This window comes from Hylobates moloch, unplaced genomic scaffold (genome assembly GCF_009828535.3).
Source record: "Hylobates moloch isolate HMO894 unplaced genomic scaffold, HMol_V3 SCAFFOLD_8, whole genome shotgun sequence".
Lineage (NCBI taxonomy): Eukaryota > Metazoa > Chordata > Mammalia > Primates > Hylobatidae > Hylobates > Hylobates moloch.
In genome coordinates this window covers 86,676,204-86,697,863 of record NW_026652283.1, presented here as the reverse complement: position 1 = coordinate 86,697,863, position 21,660 = coordinate 86,676,204, and the positions used below count along the sequence as shown (strand labels likewise).

The 21,660-nt window shown below is 38.7% G+C and overlaps 1 protein-coding gene and 1 long non-coding RNA gene across 6 annotated transcripts in view; one reads left to right on the top strand and one right to left on the bottom strand.

The window, feature by feature from the left end:
* The first annotated feature begins 1,243 nt into the window (after positions 1-1,243).
* Positions 1,244-21,660, top strand: part of NKTR (natural killer cell triggering receptor) — a 48,882-nt gene continuing 28,465 nt past the window's right edge. For 3 of the 5 annotated variants that reach the window (XM_032161921.2, XM_032161920.2, XM_032161924.2), the window contains exons 1-5: positions 1,244-1,355; positions 1,567-1,647; positions 18,976-19,050; positions 20,426-20,533; positions 21,070-21,114. In XM_032161921.2, coding sequence (XP_032017812.1) covers positions 1,590-1,647; positions 18,976-19,050; positions 20,426-20,533; positions 21,070-21,114 — 286 coding nt within the window. In that variant the 5' untranslated portion in view covers positions 1,244-1,355; positions 1,567-1,589. Of the gene's footprint in view, positions 1,356-1,566; positions 1,648-18,975; positions 19,051-20,425; positions 20,534-21,069; positions 21,450-21,660 lie in introns of those variants that run through there. The other 2 variants (XM_058442419.1, XM_032161922.2) reach the window with 2 other exon arrangements.
* Positions 13,687-21,660, bottom strand: part of LOC131384017 (uncharacterized) — a 42,060-nt gene continuing 34,086 nt past the window's right edge. The window contains exon 3 of the long non-coding RNA XR_009214488.1: positions 13,687-13,755. This is a non-coding gene — a long non-coding RNA (uncharacterized LOC131384017). The remainder of the gene's footprint in view (positions 13,756-21,660) is intronic.

Genomic DNA, 21,660 nt, shown 5'->3' with positions numbered 1-21,660 from the left:
GACTACAGGCGCCCGCCACCACGCCCGGCTAATTTTTTGTATTTTTAGTAGAGACAGGGTTTCACCGTGTTAGCCAGGATGGTCTCGATCTCCTGACCTCGTGATCCGTCTGCCTTGGCCTCCCAAAGTGCTGGGATTACAGGCATGAGCCAACGCGCCTGGCCCATCTAATGTATATTTTATAGTTTAAAAAAGAAACTTAAAAAATAGTGTGGTACTCAGACGCAGATCATTGGAACAAAAATCCAGAAATAGACCCACACATATATGGTCACAAGGCGAAGGTAATTCAATGTATGAGTCTTTTCAACAAATGGTAATGGAACGACTGTACATCCCGATAGGAAAATGTTGACACTTACTTCACAACATAAGCAAAAATTAATGCTATTTAGATCATAGACTTACACGTTAAAGACTATGTAAAACATATATGAGAACACAGAATATCTTCACGAACTTGAGGTAGGCAGGTATTTCCTAGCACAGAAAAAGCACAAACCATAAAATATAAAACTGACCAATTGACTTAATCAGAATTAAAAACTTCTTTGCCAAAAACACGGTCAAAACAATGAAACGACGGGCCCAGATTGGGAGAAAGACTTCGCAATCATTTACGAAACAAAAGATTTTCATTCAGAGCACACATATATCTAACAAAACATTTGTATCCAGAACTGTTAAACACGAAGGACCAGATTTAAAAACGGGCAGAAGACTGGAAGTGAAACTTCACAAAAGATGCAGAATGGCCAGTAAGCACAGGACAGAAACGGTGCCAGTGACGCTGGTGCCAAAGCGAGAAGGAACGCATTACTCAGCCTAAAAGACCTAACACTAGGAAACGGACAAAACCACCCCCGGCCAAAAAGAACACAGAGCAACACAACGTCTTGGCTAACGAAAACTCAAAGCCTCAATTTACTCAGTTCCTTCACAGCGCTCGGAAACAGGGAAGTCTCGCGATATCGGAAAATGCGCCACGCTCACAGCCACACCGGACAAGATGGAGGGCGCAGGCGCATCCACGGCTTTCAGATTGGGCGACTGACTTCAAAGTGGGGGGCGATCAGGGAGCGCGCAAGTATAGAATCGCTGGCTGGAGGCTCCTCGAGCGCTCCCAAGACACGCCCCCGTGCGTAGGCCCTCGCTGCCGCCACCTTCGGTTGACCACCCCCATCTAGACTGTACTCTCGCGGTATTTGTCCCGACTCTCGCGGGGTTTAGCGTGGCACTGGGAGGCCGGGCCCGGGGGAGGAGACGGCGTTCCGTTAGCGGCGTTGGGGTCTGTCTGCAGTGGCAGTGCTTTCTCCTCTGCTCACGGGGACCCGCTCAGGCTGGAGGCCAGCCAGGTGAAGAGCTCGCCCGCATGCGTGCGCGCTGCGTGGGAGCCGCGAGGCCCGGGGCGGGAGGGGGCCTCGTCTTGGCCTCCTGCGCTGTCGCGACGGGCAGGCGTGAGGCACCGTGGCGCGGACTTTGTCTCAGCCCCGCCCTCGCCCCTGCCCTCGCCCCCGCCCCCGCCCTCGCCCTTGCCCTGACCGCTTTCCTCCCCCTCTCTCCCAGCTCTTGCTGCCACCTCGGTCGCGATGGGGGCGCAGGACCGGCCGCAGTGCCACTTCGATATCGAGATCAACCGGGAGCCGGGTGAGCTGGAAACGGGAGCGCTGCTGGGGCCGAGGCCTGCCTTGGCGAAGGGGAGGGGTCTACTCTCAGCAACCCTCCCCCCGACCTGTTTGGGAGCGGGTAGGAGGCGCAGTCAACTTTCCGTTTTCTCTTGAGAGAAAATCAGTGGGAGAGGAAGGTGGCCTGGGCACCCCCCTAACTCTCAGTCCGGGCCTCTTCCTGCCAAACCCCACACACCCCGCTGCATCTCCGGACTTAGTCCTCGTAGCCAGCCTGGCGCCAAGAAAAGGAGGTGCAGTTCTTTGAGGACTTTTTCTCTCCCAGTGTCTCCGTGGGGCAGACACTCCCTATCCGATTTCCGGTTATCTTGCTTGGTGCTATGAAGTTTCAACTAGTAGGAAATATTGTGTTTCGTAATCACGATATATCACTAATATGTTAACGTTGCCTCTATTTTTCCTTAAGAATTTTTAGCTAGAATTTCGTGGTTCCTGGGAAAGTGGCTTAGTGAACGTCTTTTGTGATAAACCAGAGCATTTTGTACCAGCCAAATTGCAGCATGCATGCACTTAGCATTAATGTTTGTCTTTAGGGAATCCAGACATTTGTTAGTGTATTTTTTTTTACATGAAACATTTCCTTCTAAAGTATAGTTATTTCCTTCTAAGTAGCAGAGCGTGCAGGGTTTCAAACTGTTTTCTTAGCTATTACTGTTATCCGTGACAAAAGTTTTAATTGGAGGCATATATATATATTGTCTTTGTGCAACATCTTGTTCTGCATATTCTTATGAGAGCATGCTACTGTTCTAGGGTCTGGAGATAGAGCAGCGCGTAAAACAAAGGCCTCTCTTCCTTTTATAGTTTATATTCTATTCGGGGGAAGACAGACAACTAGGAAAAAAATAACAGTGACTTGTAGTTGGGATACTATTTTAATAAGTTGGTCAGACAAGGCCATTTTGAGAAGATGACATTTAAGCAGATATCAGAAGGAGACGAAGTGAGCCATATTTAAGAAGAGCATTCCTGGTAGAGGGAAACAGCACAGCCCTGAGGTGAGGAGTAGTATACAGTCAGGCGCCAAATGACATTTCTGTCTCTAACAATAGTCTTATATATAATACTTTTTTTGGTAACTTTTTAATGTTTAGCTGTGTTTAGATACAGAAATACTTCATTGTGTTAATGTTGCCTACGGTATTCAGTGGAGTAACATCCTGTACAGGTTTGTAGCCTAGGAGCAAATAGACCGTATAGCTTAGGTGTGTAGTAGGCCGTACCATCTAGGTGTGTTTAAGTACATTCCATGATGTTCACACAGTGACGAAATTGCCTAATTACACATTTCTCAGAATCCGTCCTGGTTATTGAACAATAGAGGACTGTACTTGGATGTTTGAGGGACTGCAAGGTGCCCAGTATGGCTGGAGAAGAAGAGGGAAGAGAATAGTAGGAAATGGCCTGTAGGACTGATTCAGTGAGATGGGAAGATATTAAAGGGTTTTGAGCAAAGGGATGAGATAATCCTAGAAATTTGGTTGCCTTCTTTCTCTCTTTTTAATGTTTTTAGCCTTGATTGATCTTTTTTTTTTTTAAAAATAAGTGTTACTAGAAAGCCTTGATGGACCTTAATCTTTATTCTGTAGTGAATCCATGCTTCAGATAACAGGGTTATTTTTTATTAAGAATTAAAAATAGCTCACGCCTGTAATCCCAGCACTTCAGGAGGCAGATGCGGGTGGATCATTTTGAGATCAGGAGTTCGAGACGAGCCTAGCCAACATGGTGAAACCCCATCTCTACAAAAAATAAAAAAATTAGCTGGGCATGGTGGCTCTCTTAGTTTTTGCCTGTAGTCGCAGCTATTTGGGAGGCGGAGGCTGGAGGATTGCTTGAGCCTGGGAAGCAGAGGTTGCAGTGAGTAGAGATTATACCACTGCATGTCAGCCTGGGTGACAGAGTGAGACCCTGTCTCAAAAAAAAAAAAAACAAACAAAAGAAAAGAAAAATAGTAGATTGCTGAAAAGTAGAAGTATGACCAAGTATGGTGGCTCATACCAGTAATCCCAGTACTTAGGGAGGCCCAGGCAGGAGGATTGCTTGAAGCCAGGAGTTTGAGACCAGCCTAGGCAATATAGCAAGACCCTGTCTCTACAAAAAAAAAATTTTTTTAATTAGCCAGGCATGGTGGTGCTTACCTGTACTTGGAAGGGTGAGGTGGGAGGATGGCTTGAGCTCAGGAGTTTAAGGCTGCCATGAGCTGTGATTGCACCACTGCACTCAGGCTTGGTCAGCAGAGCAAGATCCTGTTTCTAAAAAAAAAAAAAAAAAGCTTAAGAAAAAGTACAAGTAAAAATTTCTGTAGTTAAGTACTCCTTTCCTAGTAAATGTTGAGATCCTAGATTTACACATAACCTGTGTTGTGAAAAATCTCCAGAATATGTTTGACAAATGTTCAATGAACCTCAGTCCTCAACATCCAAGGCAATTCATTGTGATAGATGTGTAGATGTGATTAGCACTCTTGAGAACGCTGAATCATATAAAACAAGGAAATGCAATGCTTACATCATTGTTCTAGGTTTAATCATTTGATAATTGGCAATTTCATATGGTTCAGTCTTGTAAAATACTAGCACTTTTTGAGTATATTAACTAAATAGTGGATTTTACACAACTTTTTTTTTTTTTTTTGAGACAAAGTCTCACTTTTTCACTCAGGCTGGAGTGCAATGGCGCCATCTCGGCTCGGTGCAACCTCCACCTCCCAGGTTCAAACGATTTTCCTGCCTCAGCCTCCCCAGTAGCTGGGATTACAGGCATGTGCCACCACCCCCGGCTAATTTTTGTATTTTTGTTAGAGACAGGGTTTCACCATGTTAGCCAGGCTGGTCTGAACTCCTGACCTCAAGTGATCTGCCCACCTCGGCCTTCCAAAATGCTAGAATTACAGGTGTGAGCCATGGCACCCAGCCTGTGGTTTTTATTAAAGAAATTGGTGCATTTTATCTAAGTTATCAAGTTTATGTGCTTAGAGTTGTTTGTCACAGCCTCTTTTAATATCTGTGGGGTCTGTAGTGATGTCTCTTTTCATTCCTGATATTGATAATTTTTCCTTTTGTCTTTTTCCTTTGTCAGTCTGAGTATTCATTATACATTTTCAAAGAACCAGATTTTGATCTGATTGAATTTTGTTTCTATTTTTGTTTTCAATTTCATTGTTTTCTTTCTTTCCAATGCTTGCTTCAGTTTTTATTTTGTTCTTTTTCTAGTTTCTTAATGTTGAAGCATAGATTGTTGATTTGATACCTTTTTTTTTGAGACAGAGTCTCAAATGACTTCTAATTTAATTCCATTATGGCTAGAGAACACACATGATTTCAGTTCTTTGTGCACTTGAATGTACATTCTGCTGTTTTTGTGTAGTGTGTTCTATAAATGTCAAATCCAGTTGGCTATTAGTGTTGGTCAATTCTTTTATATCTTTGCTGATTTTCTACTTGTTTACTGATTACCAAGAGAAGAGTATCAAAGTCTGCAACTGTAACAACTGTAATTGTGGATTTATCTATTTCTCTCCTTTTTTCTTTTTTGAGACTGAGTCTTGCTCTGTTGCCCAGGCTGGAATGCTGGAGTGCAGTGGCATGATCTTGGCTCACCACACCCTCTGCCTTCCTGGTTCAAGTGATTCTCATGCCTCTGCCTCCCCAGTAGCTGGGACTACGGGTGTGAGCTACCATGCCTGGCTAATTTTTTGTATTTTTAGTAGAGACAGGATTTCTTCATGATGCTCAGGCTGGTCTTGAACTTCTGGACCCAAGCAATCCACCTGCCTCGGCTTCCTGAAGTGCTGGGATTACAGGCATGAGCCACCATGCCCGGCCGTATTTCTCTTTTAAGTTCTCTTAGTTTTTGCTTCATTTATTTTGAAGCTGTTAGGTGGATGCATACATATTTAGGATTGTTGTCTTCTTAGTGAACTCTTTTATTATTATGTAATGACACCTTATATTCCTAGTAACTTTCCTGGCTCTGAAGTTTCCTTTGCCTCAGATATGAATATAGTTACTTCCGTTTTATTAGTGTTTACATGGTATGTAATTTTCAATCCTTTTACTTTTAACCTTTCTATATAGTATTTAAAGTGGATTTCTTGTAGATAGCAAATAGATGGGTCTTGTCCCACTCTGACAATGTCTTTCAGTCAGTATGTTTAACTATATATATTTAATATAATTATTGTTATGTTTGGATTTGCTTTACTGCTTAAGATTCATAAAAACAGACTTGAAAATGTGTTTTTAGCAAACATTGTAAAGTATTTGGAAGTGATACCAAGAAATTAGTCTTAAGAGGTGACAAAGGATTCAGGCAAATGTTTGAGTGCTACTTGTGTCTTTGGTCAAGCCGTTTAACAACCTCTTTGTGAAATGGAAGTACTATACAGTTTTGTTCTTAATTTGGTTCCAAAGCTTACAGGACAGGAAAATTTGCTTATATTCAAAATTAAACTAAACTTTAGACTCACATTCAAAATAGCTCATCCTTCGAGAGAGGTATATGGGATCTGGTTTGTTCTGAGGGAATAGGAGAAATGCATCTTCCCTCTCAAGGTCACCCTGGGTCATAAGCTCATGAGTAGAGTGACTAGATGCAATGGCCTGAAATTTAAATGACTTGCACTGTATGTGCTCATTAACCTATTAGTTATATTATTAACCTCATAATAGGACTCCAGTGTAATAGTGCTTACGTAATAAGATTGTTGAGAAGAGTAATTAAATAATACTATCTTATAGATTGTGTTTTTGTAACATGAACTTACTCTAATAGGAACAAAATAGAGTAAGAAGCACAGTTTTAATTAGGCACACTACTGTTTGGTATAACAATCGGATAAGCAGGTGGGGAAGAGTAGTGTGGGAGAGAAGAGGAGTTGGATAGCACTGCTGCTCTGAGTCCTTCTTGTTTGTCCTAACTGATTTGAAGGCCACTATGCTATGACAGTGCTGGGAATGGAGGCAGAAATGAGGTTTGGTCAGTTGTAGGGTTTTCTCAATGATATTTAGATTTTATAACATCCTCTTACAGCTAAAATTTATTATTGATACTCCTAAAGAAAAAAATATTTTTACTGCAACTGGAAACTCCTTTGTCCCCCCCAGTTCCCATTTTTCTATGGAAACAGTTGTTTTTATATGTGATTTTCGATAATGCAGTGTTTCTTAAAATTCTATCACTGTTTTTGTAGAGCAGTCTGTATTTGTTAAGTATATATAGTACAGTATCTGATTTTTTTTTTTTAAGTTGCTTTAAGTATTCCATGTGCAGGAGTATGAACACTAAGTCAAGTTAAGGGGCTTTCATATTTAGGTATTGTGCAGGTAGACCTTTGATTTTGGTCCCTTTTGTTCCCAGAGACTGTATCTTAAAAGTCCAAGAGACAGTGCTGTAGAGTGAAATCCTGAATTCCTGCTTTCACTCCTTAACTATGTATGTATACTTGTACAAAGAATTGAAGCCTGATTCTTAATTCAGCAATGTTTATTTTATTAAACACCAATTAATCTTTATGTAATCACCTTTTAACATTTTTTAATATTTTGTCTTTTATTTTAAATTTTTATTTTTTTCTTGGCCAGGCACAGTGGCTCATGCTTGTAATCCCAGCACTTTGGGAGGCCAAGGCAGGAGGATTGCTTGAACATAGGAGTTAGAAACCTACTAGCCTGGGCAACATAGTGAGACACTATCCGTAAAAAAAAAAAATTTCCTTTTGCTTTTTCTTTAGAGACAGGGTATCACTGTGTTGCTCATGCTGGAGCAATGTGACTATTCACAAGCATGATCACAGTGTGGTGTAGCCTCAAACTCCTGGTCTCAAATGATCTTCCTATCTCAGCTTTCTGATATGTAATCACTTTTGGTGACTGTATAGTTTACCCTCATATGAAAATACCTTGTATTGGTTAGGCTAAATGATAAGATTGGTTCTAACATAAAGGTTAAATAACAGTACCTAAAACAATATAAAAGTTTTGCTTTTCTGTCACACAGCACTCAGAGTCAGCAGATCAGGACTGTCCATGTGAGGGATCCAGGCTCTTTTTGTGTCGATACCGTGTTACTCTTGACATGGGGTGGGTGCATGCAGCTCTTAACAGAAAGATTCAAGTTTGATAGATACAGAAGAATTGATGGAATCAGAAGAATCATCATTTTGCAACCCCCAGGGTAATAACTGGTTCAGAAAGTAGTCATCAGTGGCCAAACCATAGGTGAAAAGTTGTGCTGTGTGCAGTGTATCCAACAGATTATTAATTTAAAATGGAGGAAAATTCCTTTACAACTAAGATGTGGCTAATATCTCAGTTATAAAGGTACTTTAACAGGTCGGGCTGACATGCTTTCTAATGGGGTGCAAAAACAAAAAGATGGAGATGGAGACTATTTTAGATTAAAAGAGGCCAACAAATGAAAACCAAATGGGTATATAATGCTTGAATGAGATTCCTGGATTTTAAAAAATAGATGTATATTTGTCAGTAAACTAGAAGGAACTCAAATGCTAATCAGTTGAGGATTGGTTAAGTAAAATTTGATACAGCCAAACAACAGAATTCCGTTCAGCCATTAAAAAGAATGAAAAGGGGAAAAAACATGTAAAGGGCATTGTAGGGGTGGTTGGGTAAATTTGAATGTGGACTATTAGGAGTTTTTTCCCACAGTAACAGATTCTTCAAAGCCAACTAAGTGTCCAACAATTCACTTTGATTCTGGACACTATCTACCTAGAGTTAGTGTCATATTCCACAAGTTAAGAGAAATCAGTTCCACAAGACTGCTCCCACTGCAGGCATGCCAATCGCAAGTCCTGAGTCACTCTTTTTTTTTTTTTTTTTTTGAGTTTCCTTCTTGTCATCCAGGCTGGAGTGCAATGGCGCGATCTCGGCTCACTGCAAACTCCGCCTCCCAGGTTCAAGTGATTCTTGTGCCTCAGCCTCCCAAGTAGCTGGGATTACAGGCACCCACCACCACACCTGGCTACTTTTTGTATTTTTTATTAGATACAGGGTTTCACCATGTTGGCCAAGCTGGTCCTAAACTCCTGACCTCGGGTAATCCACCCACCTCGGCCTCCGTGAGCCACTGCACCTGGCCTCTGAGTCACTCTTACTTCTGACCAACCAGCTGTAAATTAGGGGTTTCTACAGCCCCCTGCTCAGCTTCAGTAATTTGCTAGAGCAGCTCACAGAACTTAGGAAGCCAGTTTGCTTACTATTACTGATTTATTATAAAGGATATAACTCAGGAACAACCAAATGGAAGAGATGCCTAGGGCAAGGTATTGTAGGTGCAGAGGGTGGGGAGATGCATGGGCCTTCTGGACATGCCACCTCCCTCATTGTGTTCACCAGTCTGGAAGCTCTTTCTAAGCCCTGCCATTTAGGGGGTTTTGTGGCTAAAAACATGTATGAATGATCAATTATTTCACGTATGATTGCATATGTGTGATCAATTATTAACTGAATCTCCAGCTCCTCTTCTCTCTCTGAAGGTTGGAAAGTGAGGCTGAAAGTTCTAGACCTCTAACCAAGGCATGGTTTTTCTGGCAACCAGCCCCTATCCTGAAGCTATCTGGGGATCTGCCAAGAGTCTCTTCTTTGGATGCGAATGCTAAGGGATTTAAGTGTTCTCTTTCAAGAATCTGAGAGAAATATCAAATAGTAAGCTGGGTATGGTGGCTCATGCCTGTAATCCCAGCACTTTGGGAGGCCGAGGCAGGCGGATCACTTGAGGTCAGGAGTTCCAGACAAGCCTGGCCAACATGGTGAAACCCTGACCACTAAAAAGAAGTACAAAAATTAGCCGGGCATGGTGGCGAGCACCTGTAATCACAGCTACTCAGGAGGCTAAGGCAGGAGAATTGCTTGAACCTGGGAGGTAGAGGTTGCAGTGAGCTGAGATCACGCCACTGCACTCCTGCCTGGGCAATAGAGCAAGACTCTTATATCAAAAAAAAAAAAGAAGACCCCATTAAAAAGTGGGCGAGGGTCATGAACAGACACTTCTCAAAAGAAGACATTTATGTAGCCAAAAAACACATGAAAACATGCTCATCATCACTGGCCATCAGAGAAATGCAAATCAAAACCACAATGAGATACCATCTCACACCAGTTAGAATGGCGATCGTTAAAAAGTCAGGAAACAACAAGTCCTGGAGAGGATGTGGAGAAATAGGAACACTTTTACACTGTTGCTGGGACTGTAAACTAGTTCAACCATTGTGGAAGTCAGTGTGGCGATTCCTCAGGGATCTAGAACTAGAAATACCATTTGACCCAGTCATCCCATTAGTGGGTGTATACCCAAAGGACTATAAATCATGCTGCTATAAAGACACATGCACACGTATGTTTATTGCAGCACTATTCACAATAGCAAAGACTTGGAACCAACCCAAATGTCCAATAACGATAGACTGGATTAAGAAAATGTGGCACATATACACCATGGAATACTATGCAGCCATAAAAAAATGATGAGTTCATGTCCTTTGTAGGGACATGGATGAAACTGGAAATCATCATTCTCAGTAAACTGCCGCAAGGACAAAAAACCAAACACCACATGTTCTCACTCATAGGTGGGAATTGAACAATGAGAACACATGGCCACAGGAAGGGGAACGTCACACTCCGGGGACTGTTGTGGGGTGGGGGGAGGGGAGAGGGACAGCATTAGGAGATACACCTAATGCTAAATGACGAGTTAATGGGTACAGCACACCAACATGGCACATGGATACATATGTAACAAACCTGCACATTGTGCACATGTACCCTAAAACTTAAAGTATAATAATAATAAAATAAAATAAAAAAGAAGAAGAAAGATCAAATAGAACAAAAGATGCTCCTATCAGTCCTATCACTTAGAAAATTACAAGTTTTAGGAGCACTGTGCTAGAAACTGGGGACAGAGGTCAAATGGAACTGGGGACAGAGGTCAAATGTTAATGTTTCATGTTATGCCACAACTATGGAGTAGATGATAATCACTATTAAATTTATTCGGTGTAGTGGTTTTGGATTTAAGTAGCAGAATATTTTTATTCTTTAGGAATATAAGCGGAAGTGTTAATAATTAGGGGTGAAGTGTCACAGTGTCTTTAACTTTCAGTTTGTTCCAGAAGATTGTGTGTATAGAGAGGGATAAATATGGCAAAACGTCTTTGTAGATTTGAAAATTTTGAAACAAAAGTTCAAGGAGGGGAATTGCACATTTATTCTTTCAGACAACCTTCAGGATCATTTTGTCAAGTTCCCTCAGAAATCTCACTGGTATTTTTGAAGGTTGCAATTAAATTATAGGTTACTCTAGGGAATATTGGGCACATTTGCAATTTTGAGTCTTGTCCAAGAACAAGGTATCTCTCCCTTTATTCATGTTGGCATTATGCCTCTCAAAGTTGGAGTTTTGTTTTTATAGATCCTATACTCTTATGGTTATGTAGTTAGAATGTTTCTTGTTGCTTTTGAAAATGTGATTTTTACTGTATTTTTTTTTTACTCGTTCTTGTTTGTCATAATATAAATATCAACAACTTCAGTATCTGTTGGTATTTCAGTTGGTTCTTTTGGGCTTTCTAGGTGTATAGCTGATGTTTCAAATGATAATAAATATGCTCTTTTTTACTTGTAAATCTCTCATATTGTCCTCTTGTCTACTTACATTGACTAGAATTTCCTTTTTTTTTTTTTTCGAGACGGAGTTTCGCTCGTTTCCCAGGCTGGAGTGCAAAATGGTGCAATCTTTCGGCTCACTGCAACCTCTGCCGCCCGCGTCCAAGCGATTCTCCTGCCTCAGCCTCCCAAGTAGCTGGGATTACAGGAGTGAGCCACCACACCCGCTAATTTTGTATTTTTAGCAGAGACGGGGTTTCTCCATGTTGGTCAGGCTGGTCTCGAACTCCCGACCTCAGGTGATCCGCCCCCCTCAGCCTCTCAAAGTGCTGGGATTATAGGCATGAGCCACTATGCCCAGCCTACATTGACTAGAATTTCTGAAACAGCATTAAACAGTAGTGATGCTAACAACTACTTTTGACTTGTTTCCTGCTTCAGTGGAATTAATGCTATAGGAGTGTTTCACCATTAAACATAATGCTGATTGTTGATTTGAAAGATATCTGAGAATATGTGTGTTATATAAAGGAATGAATGTTGAATTTCTTTTTTCTAATTTATATTTTTCTTTTTTAAAATTTATTTTGTTGTTTCTGTAGTAGATATGAATGTTGAATTTCACCATGCACCTTTGGTTTCTATCATGGGAATTTTTTTTTTTCTATCATGGGATTTTTATAGGATTTTTCCTTCACTTCAATAAACTGTATTAGTAGATTTCCTAATATTGAATAGTGTCTCTTTTAAAATGAGATTGGCATATGGGGTTTTAAATTTGTTTTATATCATCTCTCCCAGGCTTTGGTTTCGATTTTATTTTGTTTCAAAAAAATTAAGCTTTTCATCTTTTGCTGTGCTCTATAACAGTTGATATGGCGTTACACTTTAATGTTACTTGAAGAGTAGAAGTAATTCATCTATATCTAAAGCATTAATAGCAGCACTCTTTTGGATAGCAGCATGTAGTGTCTTTATTGGGCCTGTTTTTTATTCTGTATACTATCTTATAATTCTTTTTTCTAAATTTTGATATTCTTCCTTTTATCTTCCTGAGTTAAGTGATTAATTTATCTTTAGTTTTATTCATTAATGAATATATGACTATACGCAGTGATTGGGATAAATAAGTGGTATTTAACACTTTTTGCATTGTCAGACCTGGCATCTCTAACATCTGGCCTCATTTCCTGACATCCTGGCTCTTTGGTTCTCTGATCTGCACTAATATCCTCGTCATAACTACATGAGCCAGTAAATACGTTCTCTTTTGAGTTTTTGCTTGCACTATCTGCAGGAAGCCTTTAGCTGGGTGTTTATGGACATGTCATGGAAAAAGCTTCATGTGGCTAAATAATTAAGTTGTTTTGGCCTTGTATTTTATGTTTTTTGGCTATTTGTTTTATATCTTTTACTAGGTTGCTGCCCCTCCTACCAAAGAAGCTTGAAAGATGTAAAATATTGTTAGTTCTGCCGGTGAATACCTGTTTAAGTATGCTTAAACCCTTGGCTGGGCACGGTGGCCTGTAATCCCGCACTTTGGGAGGCTGAGGCGGGCGAATCAGAAGGTTAGGAGTTCAAGACAAGCCTGGCCAACATGGTGAAACCCTGTCTCTACTAAAAATACAAAAAATTAGCTGGGCGTAGTGGTAGGCGCCTCTAATCCCAGCTACTCGGGAGGCTGAGGCAGGAGAATTGCTTGAACCCAGGAGACGGAGATTGCAGTGAGCCAAGATCGTGCCATTGCACTCCAGCCTGGGTGACAGAGTGAGACTCTGTCTCAAAAAAAAAAAAAAAAAGAAGTATGCCTAAACCCTTATTTCCTCTCTATCTGCTTCAGAAAAGTCTACCAGTTGATTCTCACTATGAAGTATGAGGATATGTATTTTCTTTCACCAGTCCAAATCCTTCTTGTTGGTTTTTATTGATTCTCCACTGCCTTCCTCCAGTTGAAATTATTTTTACCCTGGGCAACATAGTGAGACCCTGTCTCAACAAAAAATACAAAAATTAGCCAAGCATGGTAGCATGCCCCTATGTTCCCATCTGTTCAGGAGGCTGAGGCAGGAGGAGGATTGCTTGAGCCCAGGATGTTAAGGATGCAGTGAGCAGAGGTTGTGCCATTGCACTACAACCTGGGGGACAGAGTGAGACCCTGTCTCTTAAAAAATAAAATAACATAAATTATTTTTATATCACAGGCATGAGAAAAGTTCATGATATGTTAGTAAGTAAAGCAAGGTGCAGTACAGTGTGCATAATCTACCATTTTTTAAAGGAAGAAAAATAAGAATATATCAATATTTGCTTGTGTATGAAAAGAAACTGGAAAAATACACAGAAAATTAATGAAAGTGAGTACCTGTTGATGGGATTGGGAAACAAGGCTTCTCATCCTGTACCTTTTTCCACTGATTTTTGAGTCATGAGAACATTACCTATTCAAAAGAAAGAACATTTTCAGATGGTACATAAAAAAAATTTTGCCGTTGCATAACTTTGTTTCCTAATACTGATAACATTTAAAACCATAATCAACACTGTTTGCATTGTCATACCTGGCAGCTCTAACATCTGGCCTCGTTTCCTTTTATTTTAAAACCATAATTATAGTGATTTAGGTTTAATTTTGTAATGTAATAGATTCAGTGCCCAATGCCAGTCTTCCTACTAGTTCTCATTCATTAGTTTTTTGACTTATATCTCAGGGATATGTATTCAAATAGATATTTCAGGATAAAATGTAATTGTATTTCCTTTGCTAGGTATAGAATTCTTGTTTCACAGCCTATTCCTTAAAAATGGCAGACTGTTCTCAGTTGTCTCCAGTTTGTAATATAAGGTGTCTGAAGCTGGTCTTCTTTCTTTTTTCTTTGTGAGCGATGTGATTCTACTGCCTGGATACTAGGAGGCTTTTTTTCCATTTATATCTCTAAAACTAAATAGCTTTATTAATTGATATCTTGATGTTTCTCCACTTACATATTTCTTCCTGGTATGTAGTGAATAATTTTGATCTGTATATTTGGGTGTTCTTCCTTTATGAAAGTATCTTGTAAATCTGTCTTTGAATAATTTTGTTTTGAGTATTATTATTATTATTAAATATTTATTGAGCACCTAACTCTGTACCAGGCACTACGTAAGTCTCTGGGGATATAGTGGTAAGTAAAGCAGTCGTGATCCCTATCTCTCTGCGGTCACACACATCAGTCAGACCTAGGTTATATATAAATGCCCTTAGTTCATACTAATGATAGCTCATCATATTGTGTAGCAGCTGCATTTCCACGTGTCATTCCTAGCCAAGATGTGAGCTTCTTGAAACTCAGGCACCACGTTCTTCTTGAAACTCAGGCACAACAGTATATAATACTGTTGGATTCCCTGACATATGGGTAAGATCTCAGTAAATAATATTTGAGTAAATGGCCCGATGTTATTGAAATGCTGCTCCTGTTTCTTAATCTTCTTCCTAGATTTTGCTCTTTGCCTACCTAGTGTGATCTGTTCTTAACCTTTGCTCTTTTCCTCACCCCTTGCTTGTAATTAATTGTTCTATGGGTTATTCTTTGCCTTTTGTGTAGTGTATCAACCCCTGCAACATTTTTCTAATTGATGCTCACTTTTCCAACTACCATGTCTTCTATGTACATAGTACATGGCTCCTTTTTAAACCATTGAATCTGCAATTCCAGTGCAACTATTTCTGAAAACAAGGAACAGTATTGAAAGATGATGTTTGATTCTATTCCATCTGTGTACTTGGTGATTTTACTCCTTTCACCTAGTGGCCAAATCAGAATCTACACCATAACATAGACTTTTCCTGTCTGTAGCCAAAGCTTAACGCATTAATATTACCTGATTAATCTTAATATTGTTCCCTTGTCTTATTTTTAAGGATCTGCATGTTGATATTTTTGGATTAAATTTAGAAACCAGTCCTGCTTTGTGTCATTTTTGTCCTTAGCCATGTATAAAAGCAACATACTAATGTTTACACTAACAGTAGATTTTAGTCTTATTATAGAGCTGTGTATCTGTTGGCATAACATTAATTCTGTGGACGAAAACTATGTATAAGAATATTATCAATAGTATTGACTGATTCTTGTACTCCTGGTTTCAAGTGATCCTCCAGCCTCTGCCTCCCAAAGCACTGGTATTACAGTGCCCAGCCAGTATCGACTGATTCTAAAAGATTACTAAATTCCACTAAATTATAAATAGTATTTGTTGAGTAACAAATTTTTCTTAGATCTTATTTATTCAGTCAGCAGCAGTTAGTTTCCAAAGAGGCATCATCAGCAGGGGTTCTTAACTCTTTAAAGAGATGGGGTTACTGTCACACTCATTTTTCTCGTCAGTTTGGGAGCCAGAGAGACTTATGCAAATTCATTCCAAGTCTGTTCTTTATTGTAACTACAGCTTAATTTTTTTATCTTCAATATGTTTTGTAATCATAGTTTATGCTTGCCATCACCGAAAATATTTACTAACTAGACTAGTGAACCACATTGACTTTTTTTTTTAAGACCATACCTTTAGAATATTGTCTGAGTTTCAAAATAAAAGTATCATCACATGGTAGCCTGTTTTCTATAAAATAATGCAATTCAATAAAAAATATTTGTTGAAAACCTGTTAATCTTGCTAATGAGCTTCAGTTCAAGTTAGTATTTGCTGATCTGTATCCTGTAGTGTTCAATCTCAGGATTTAATTTGAAGGAAATTAATACTAGGTTACCTCTTTATAGGTAGAAATCGTAATGCTGTTTTGTTTTTTTGACCTTGCTTTTTGTTTTTAAACCCTTCAAATTGCATATATACAAGCATTTTTACTTAAGAAAGTAGACTCAACTAATGTCTGAATATCCATAGTTCAGCCTTTGTCATGCCTTGCAAACCTGATTGGGTTAATGTGTTTTTTTCAGGATTTTAAAATTATTTTTCTGTTGTGCCAGGTTTAATCTTGCACCTTGTTATTGAGGCGAAAACAATTCAGTTTTGTTGTATTTTTCCTCTTGTTCTTAACAACGTAATGCCATAGAGGAGATAAAACCTCTGCTCTATCCTTTGTGCCATGAGGTTCGGAGGGCAAAAGACTTTTTTTTTGAACCAAGCTAGAAGAGGGTAAGATACTAGAGGTGAGATTTTTTTTCTTTTTTCTTTTTTTTTTTTTTAAGATGGAATCTTGCTGTGTCACGCAGGCTGGAGTGCAGTGACGTCATCTCAGCTCACTGCAACCTCCACCTCCCAGGTTCAAGCTATTCTCTTGCCTCAGCCTCCCAAGCAGCTAGGATTTCAGGCGCCTGCCACCACACCTGGCTAATTTTTGTATTTTTAGTAGAGATGGGGTTTCACCATGTTGGCCAGGCTGGTCTTGAACTCCTGACCTCAGGTGATCTGCCTGCCTTGGCCTCCCAAAGTGCTGGGATTATAGGCGTGAGCCACCATGCCTGGCCGCGATTTTTTTTTTTTTTTTTTTTAAACCACTCTAGTTAGCTGTCCCTGTGCGAATATTGGATAGGAATGTAATCACATTTTAACTGTTTTCAAGTGTATTGTGCTACTGGAGGGTACACAATTTCCAATCATCTGTTAAGGAGAAACTAAAAACATTCGAAACTTTGAACAGCTTTCATTTTGAGGCATTACAAGTTTTTGAAAAAAAACAAAACAAAAAAACACCCTAATGTTGAAGTTACTACGGCCCTAAGAAAAGCCCTATGTTTTGATTATTTCGATTATGTCTTCTATCCTGAAAAGTAGCCATCTTACAGGGATTGCAAAGATCTAAGTCTGTTCTGGTATGCAAAGCTGGATGATTTTGAACTTGACACCAGCTAAGCCATTTCCCAGAGATTTATGAGGACTGATCAAAATACATTTATTATACTGGTAAAATGTTTCCATGTAAATACAGTGATAGTTACTATTACTGATATTATAGGTATTTTTTTAAATTCTGAAATGACTTTAGATACATTGCTCCCTGCTTGAAAGTCTTGAGTCCTCCTTTTTGCTTACTTTCCATCTTTTTTTCATTCCCTTAGGTTTTAAAAACAGCTACAAAGTTTTGAAATTGCTTTATAGTTTGGCTCTTTTAAAACTATAGGCTAAGAACGTTGACACAGGAAGGTCTTCCATCCTGCTTTACCCATTAACGATGTCTATAATGCAGTATCATTGTTTCCTCCTCACAGGAACTGACTGATATGGCCAGGAATACAATACAATCTTGGTGATACAAAGTCATTTTGCGTCTTTTCTGAATATGATTTATGCTTGGTTCACAGTTAATTTTTATTTATTCTGTAAGTCCTTTTGAATAAATAAAAATGTTTATAATGGAAAAGATCTTGTAGAATAAAGGGAAAAGGAACTCAAGAGAGTAATTAATTGCTAATCAGAACTACGTTTCTTATTTTATTGATATGCTTTCAACAGGTCCATAAAGTCACAACTATTTTTATAGTAATAGATTATGATTTGCCTTTTGTGCTCTTATTCTCTTGTGAATATACGGTCAGGTTTTCCAGAGATTATATATTAATATGTGATGATATCACTGCCCTGACAGCTAATGGAACGTGTGCTTGTGTATTCTTGTGTTTTAAACATTTCTGAGTTTTAACATTTAATATGGTATATAGCAATAGATATGAACCACATAAACAGAAGCTCAGTAATGAGTTTAAAAGAGCCCTGAGACCAAAGTTTGAGAACCATTTTTCTCTGGCATAGTTAAATTGAAGTTGCAGACTTTTCCTTGCAGTCTCGTGTTTGTTGTAGGGAACCATAACCTCTTCTCTTTCTGCTCTCTCAGGGAATAGAACGGGAAGTATTAAGAGTCTTGCTCTGTCACCTAGGCTAGAGTGCAGTGGCACAAAGCTCACTGCATGATCATAGCTCATTGCAGCCTTGAAATCCTGGGCTCAAGTGAACCTCCTACGTCAGCCTCCCCAATAACTACAGGCATTTGCCACCATCCCCAGCTAATTTTTAAAATTTTTTGTAGAGACAGGGGTCCTTCTGTGTTGCCCAGGCTGGTCTCAAAACTCCTGACCTCAGGCAACCCCTCCTGCCTCAGCCTCCCAAAGTGCTGGGATTATAGGTGTGAGCCACCATGCCCAGCTTAAAATGTGAATTTTAAGTGTGATTGGTGCAATTCAGGAAGGTGGCTCTTAACAGTTCTTGCTTAAAGGAAGAAAGCTGAAAATAAAGAGACAGAGATGTTTCTTTTTAACAGTACTGGCCAGAATTACTGTCTTTTGATGTACTCTCATCACTGGAAGGGCCCAAGCATAAATCAAACAACTATTGAGAGTATTTTTAAAGAAGATTTATAGTTCAGATAGGGAACTATACTATGAGGAATCTAATAACACAAAGTTCCTTTAAAGCACACTTAAAATCCTATAATTTTGGGGCTGGAACCAATTTGGCTGCATGTAAATTTTGACAATAACAAATAAAATGGTGTTCTTGTTCATAGGTATCACCCAGTTAAATGCTTTCCCATTACATCTTTTAAAAAATTAAAATGAATTACAAAAATAGACTTTCTAATTTGTTAGCCCTGTTTCTTTCTCCCATTTAAATGTGATATATTTAACTTGCTTACTATTTTTTTCCTATGTATTTTGTTTCAGTTGGTCGCATTATGTTTCAGCTCTTCTCAGACATATGTCCAAAAACATGCAAAAACTTCCTTTGCTTGTGCTCAGGTAAGTGAATTATTATTTCCAATGAGAAGCTGTGGCTTACAGTTTTACCTTGCTGAACAGAATAGATATTTTCCTGGAAGAATAATGGACTTGTGAAATTAGTTTTGTGAATTAAAAAAAAGAAGAGTTACTTATACTGACTTTTATATGAAATCAGGGAAGCATTTCTTAAGGGGAAGAGATTGGAAAGGAATGATCTCAAAAATGAAAAAGAATAAGAATCTATGTTGTGTAATGGAATCTTCTCTATACATTTTAATTTATAAAATAATAGCACACATTCAAAACTGATTTGGTAGAATTTTATGAATTTCACTACTTTGAAAAAATTTAGTATTCCAAATTTTACAATAAATTTTAAATAAATAGAAAAAATGGGGAGGGAAACATCTATAATGTTACTTTAAAATTAGAACACACTGGATGGGTGCAGTGGCTCAAGCCTGTAATCCCAGCACTTTGGGAGGCCAAGGCAGATGGATCACATGAGGTCAGGAGTTCAAGACCAGCCTCGCCAACATGGTGAAACCCCCTCTCTACTAAAAATACAAAAATTAGCCGGGCGTGGTGGCAGGCACCTGTAATCCTAGCTACTCTGGAGGCTGAGGCAAGAGAGTCACTTGATCCCGGGAGGTGGAGCTTGCAGTGAGCCAAGATCGCGCCATTGCACTCCAGCCTAGGGTACAAGAGCCAGATTTTGTCTCAAAAAAAAAAAAAAAAAATTAGAACACACTGAGATTTTAAATTCTTACTTGGATACACATACTCAATTTTTGCACTAACTCCTTGATTTTGTTATTTATTTATTTACTTACTTATTTATTTATTTTGAGATGGGGTCTGACTGTCTCAAAAACAGGCTGGAGTGTGGTAGTGTGATCTCAGCTCACTGCAACCTCCACCTCCCAGATTCAAGTGATTCTCCTGCCTCAGCCTCCTGAGTAGCTGGGACTATAGGCCTGTGCCACCACACCCAGCTAATTTTTGTGTTTTTTTTTTTTAGAGTCAGGATTTCACCCTTTTGGCCAAGCTGGTTTCAAACTCCTGACCTCAAGTGATCTGCCTACCTTGGCCTCCCAAAATATTGGGATTACAGGCGCGAGCCGTTGTGCCTGACTAGAGTGATAAGTGTGTCTAATATTATGTCCTATAGCATGTAGAGTCTGTACCACACAATTTTACATTTACATGCTGCTTTGTATTATTTATTTTGGTTTGCGTGCATGTGTGTATGTTAAATTTTCATGTCATCTATTTCTTATATCTCTTCCAGTGCCTAACACACAGGAAAAATTTGACACAGGATTAATTGGTTTGTTCTTTCCATGGAAGGATGTATGTATAATTAAACTTCATTTCTTTTTCTTTTTTCCAGGAGAGAAAGGCCTTGGGAAAACAACTGGGAAGAAGTTATGTTATAAAGGTTCTACGTTCCATCGTGTGGTTAAAAACTTTATGATTCAGGGTGGGGACTTCAGTGAAGGTAGAGCTAAAAGTTGTGTTCCTAGTAACTCCATCTATCAGTTTTTAAAGTATTTCATTATTACTTTTAGTTCTAAATATTGTGTCAGTTACAGTATGATATAAAATGTGGTCAATGAATACTTGTTGGATGAGTGAATATTATAGATCCAGAATGTATGAAAAAGCAAAGTACCACGTAAGACATTTTATTTTGTTTTTATGCAGTTTATTTTATTAATACTATAGTTACTTAGTGAATTCCTTTACAATGAATACCAAAGTACTGTCTGATTGCTTTTGTTCTAGAATGTTTTTGGTGTTATATTACTGTTTGAAATAAGTAGGTTGTGAAGATGACTTTTTTGATGGTATTTATTGTAATGGGATTTGACATATATTTTAACGATGAAGTTAATTGAGGACTCAGAATTTTGATTATTGCAGCAGTTATAACATTCCAAGGTTTCCTTCAGCAAATTGAAGCTATCAAAAATGATTTATGTGTTAGTATATTTTTAATGTTCATTATGGCTTAATGTAGCTCATTATTTCCAGGTAATGGAAAAGGTGGAGAATCAATTTATGGTGGATATTTTAAAGGTAAGGCTTAATATTTTACGGTCTTTTGTTTCAGTTCTGATATTAAAGCAAGTTTGATCATATACTTTTAATGAGAAGAGGTTTACTTATAGTTCACTTTTTGCATGAAACTAATGCTGCATGAAAATACTTTATTTGCATGAATTTGGGGATAAATTATATTGTAATATATAATTTTTAATTGACAAGATTAATTAAGGCTAACTTTATGGTTAAACATGACTTTCAGCATGGAGGTTAGGCAACTATATACATGAAAACTCCTATCTTCCTGCCTAAAACTGTCAACATATTCTTTTGTTTATAGAGAATGTGGTCTTTTGCAAAATGAAAAGGTAAGAGAACGAAGCTCAGTAACACAAACTCCAATTCTGTTCCCTTGCACCCTTCCTAATAAATTTATGGACAGTCTGGGTCAGGTTGTGGCTGGATTTCTATATTGCTTGAAGACTTGGAAAATTCTGTGTATTATTTCATACATGCCTCTGTATCTTTTTTCATTTCCCAATGGGTTATTAATTTCACATCAGAGAAAAGAGTCTAGTT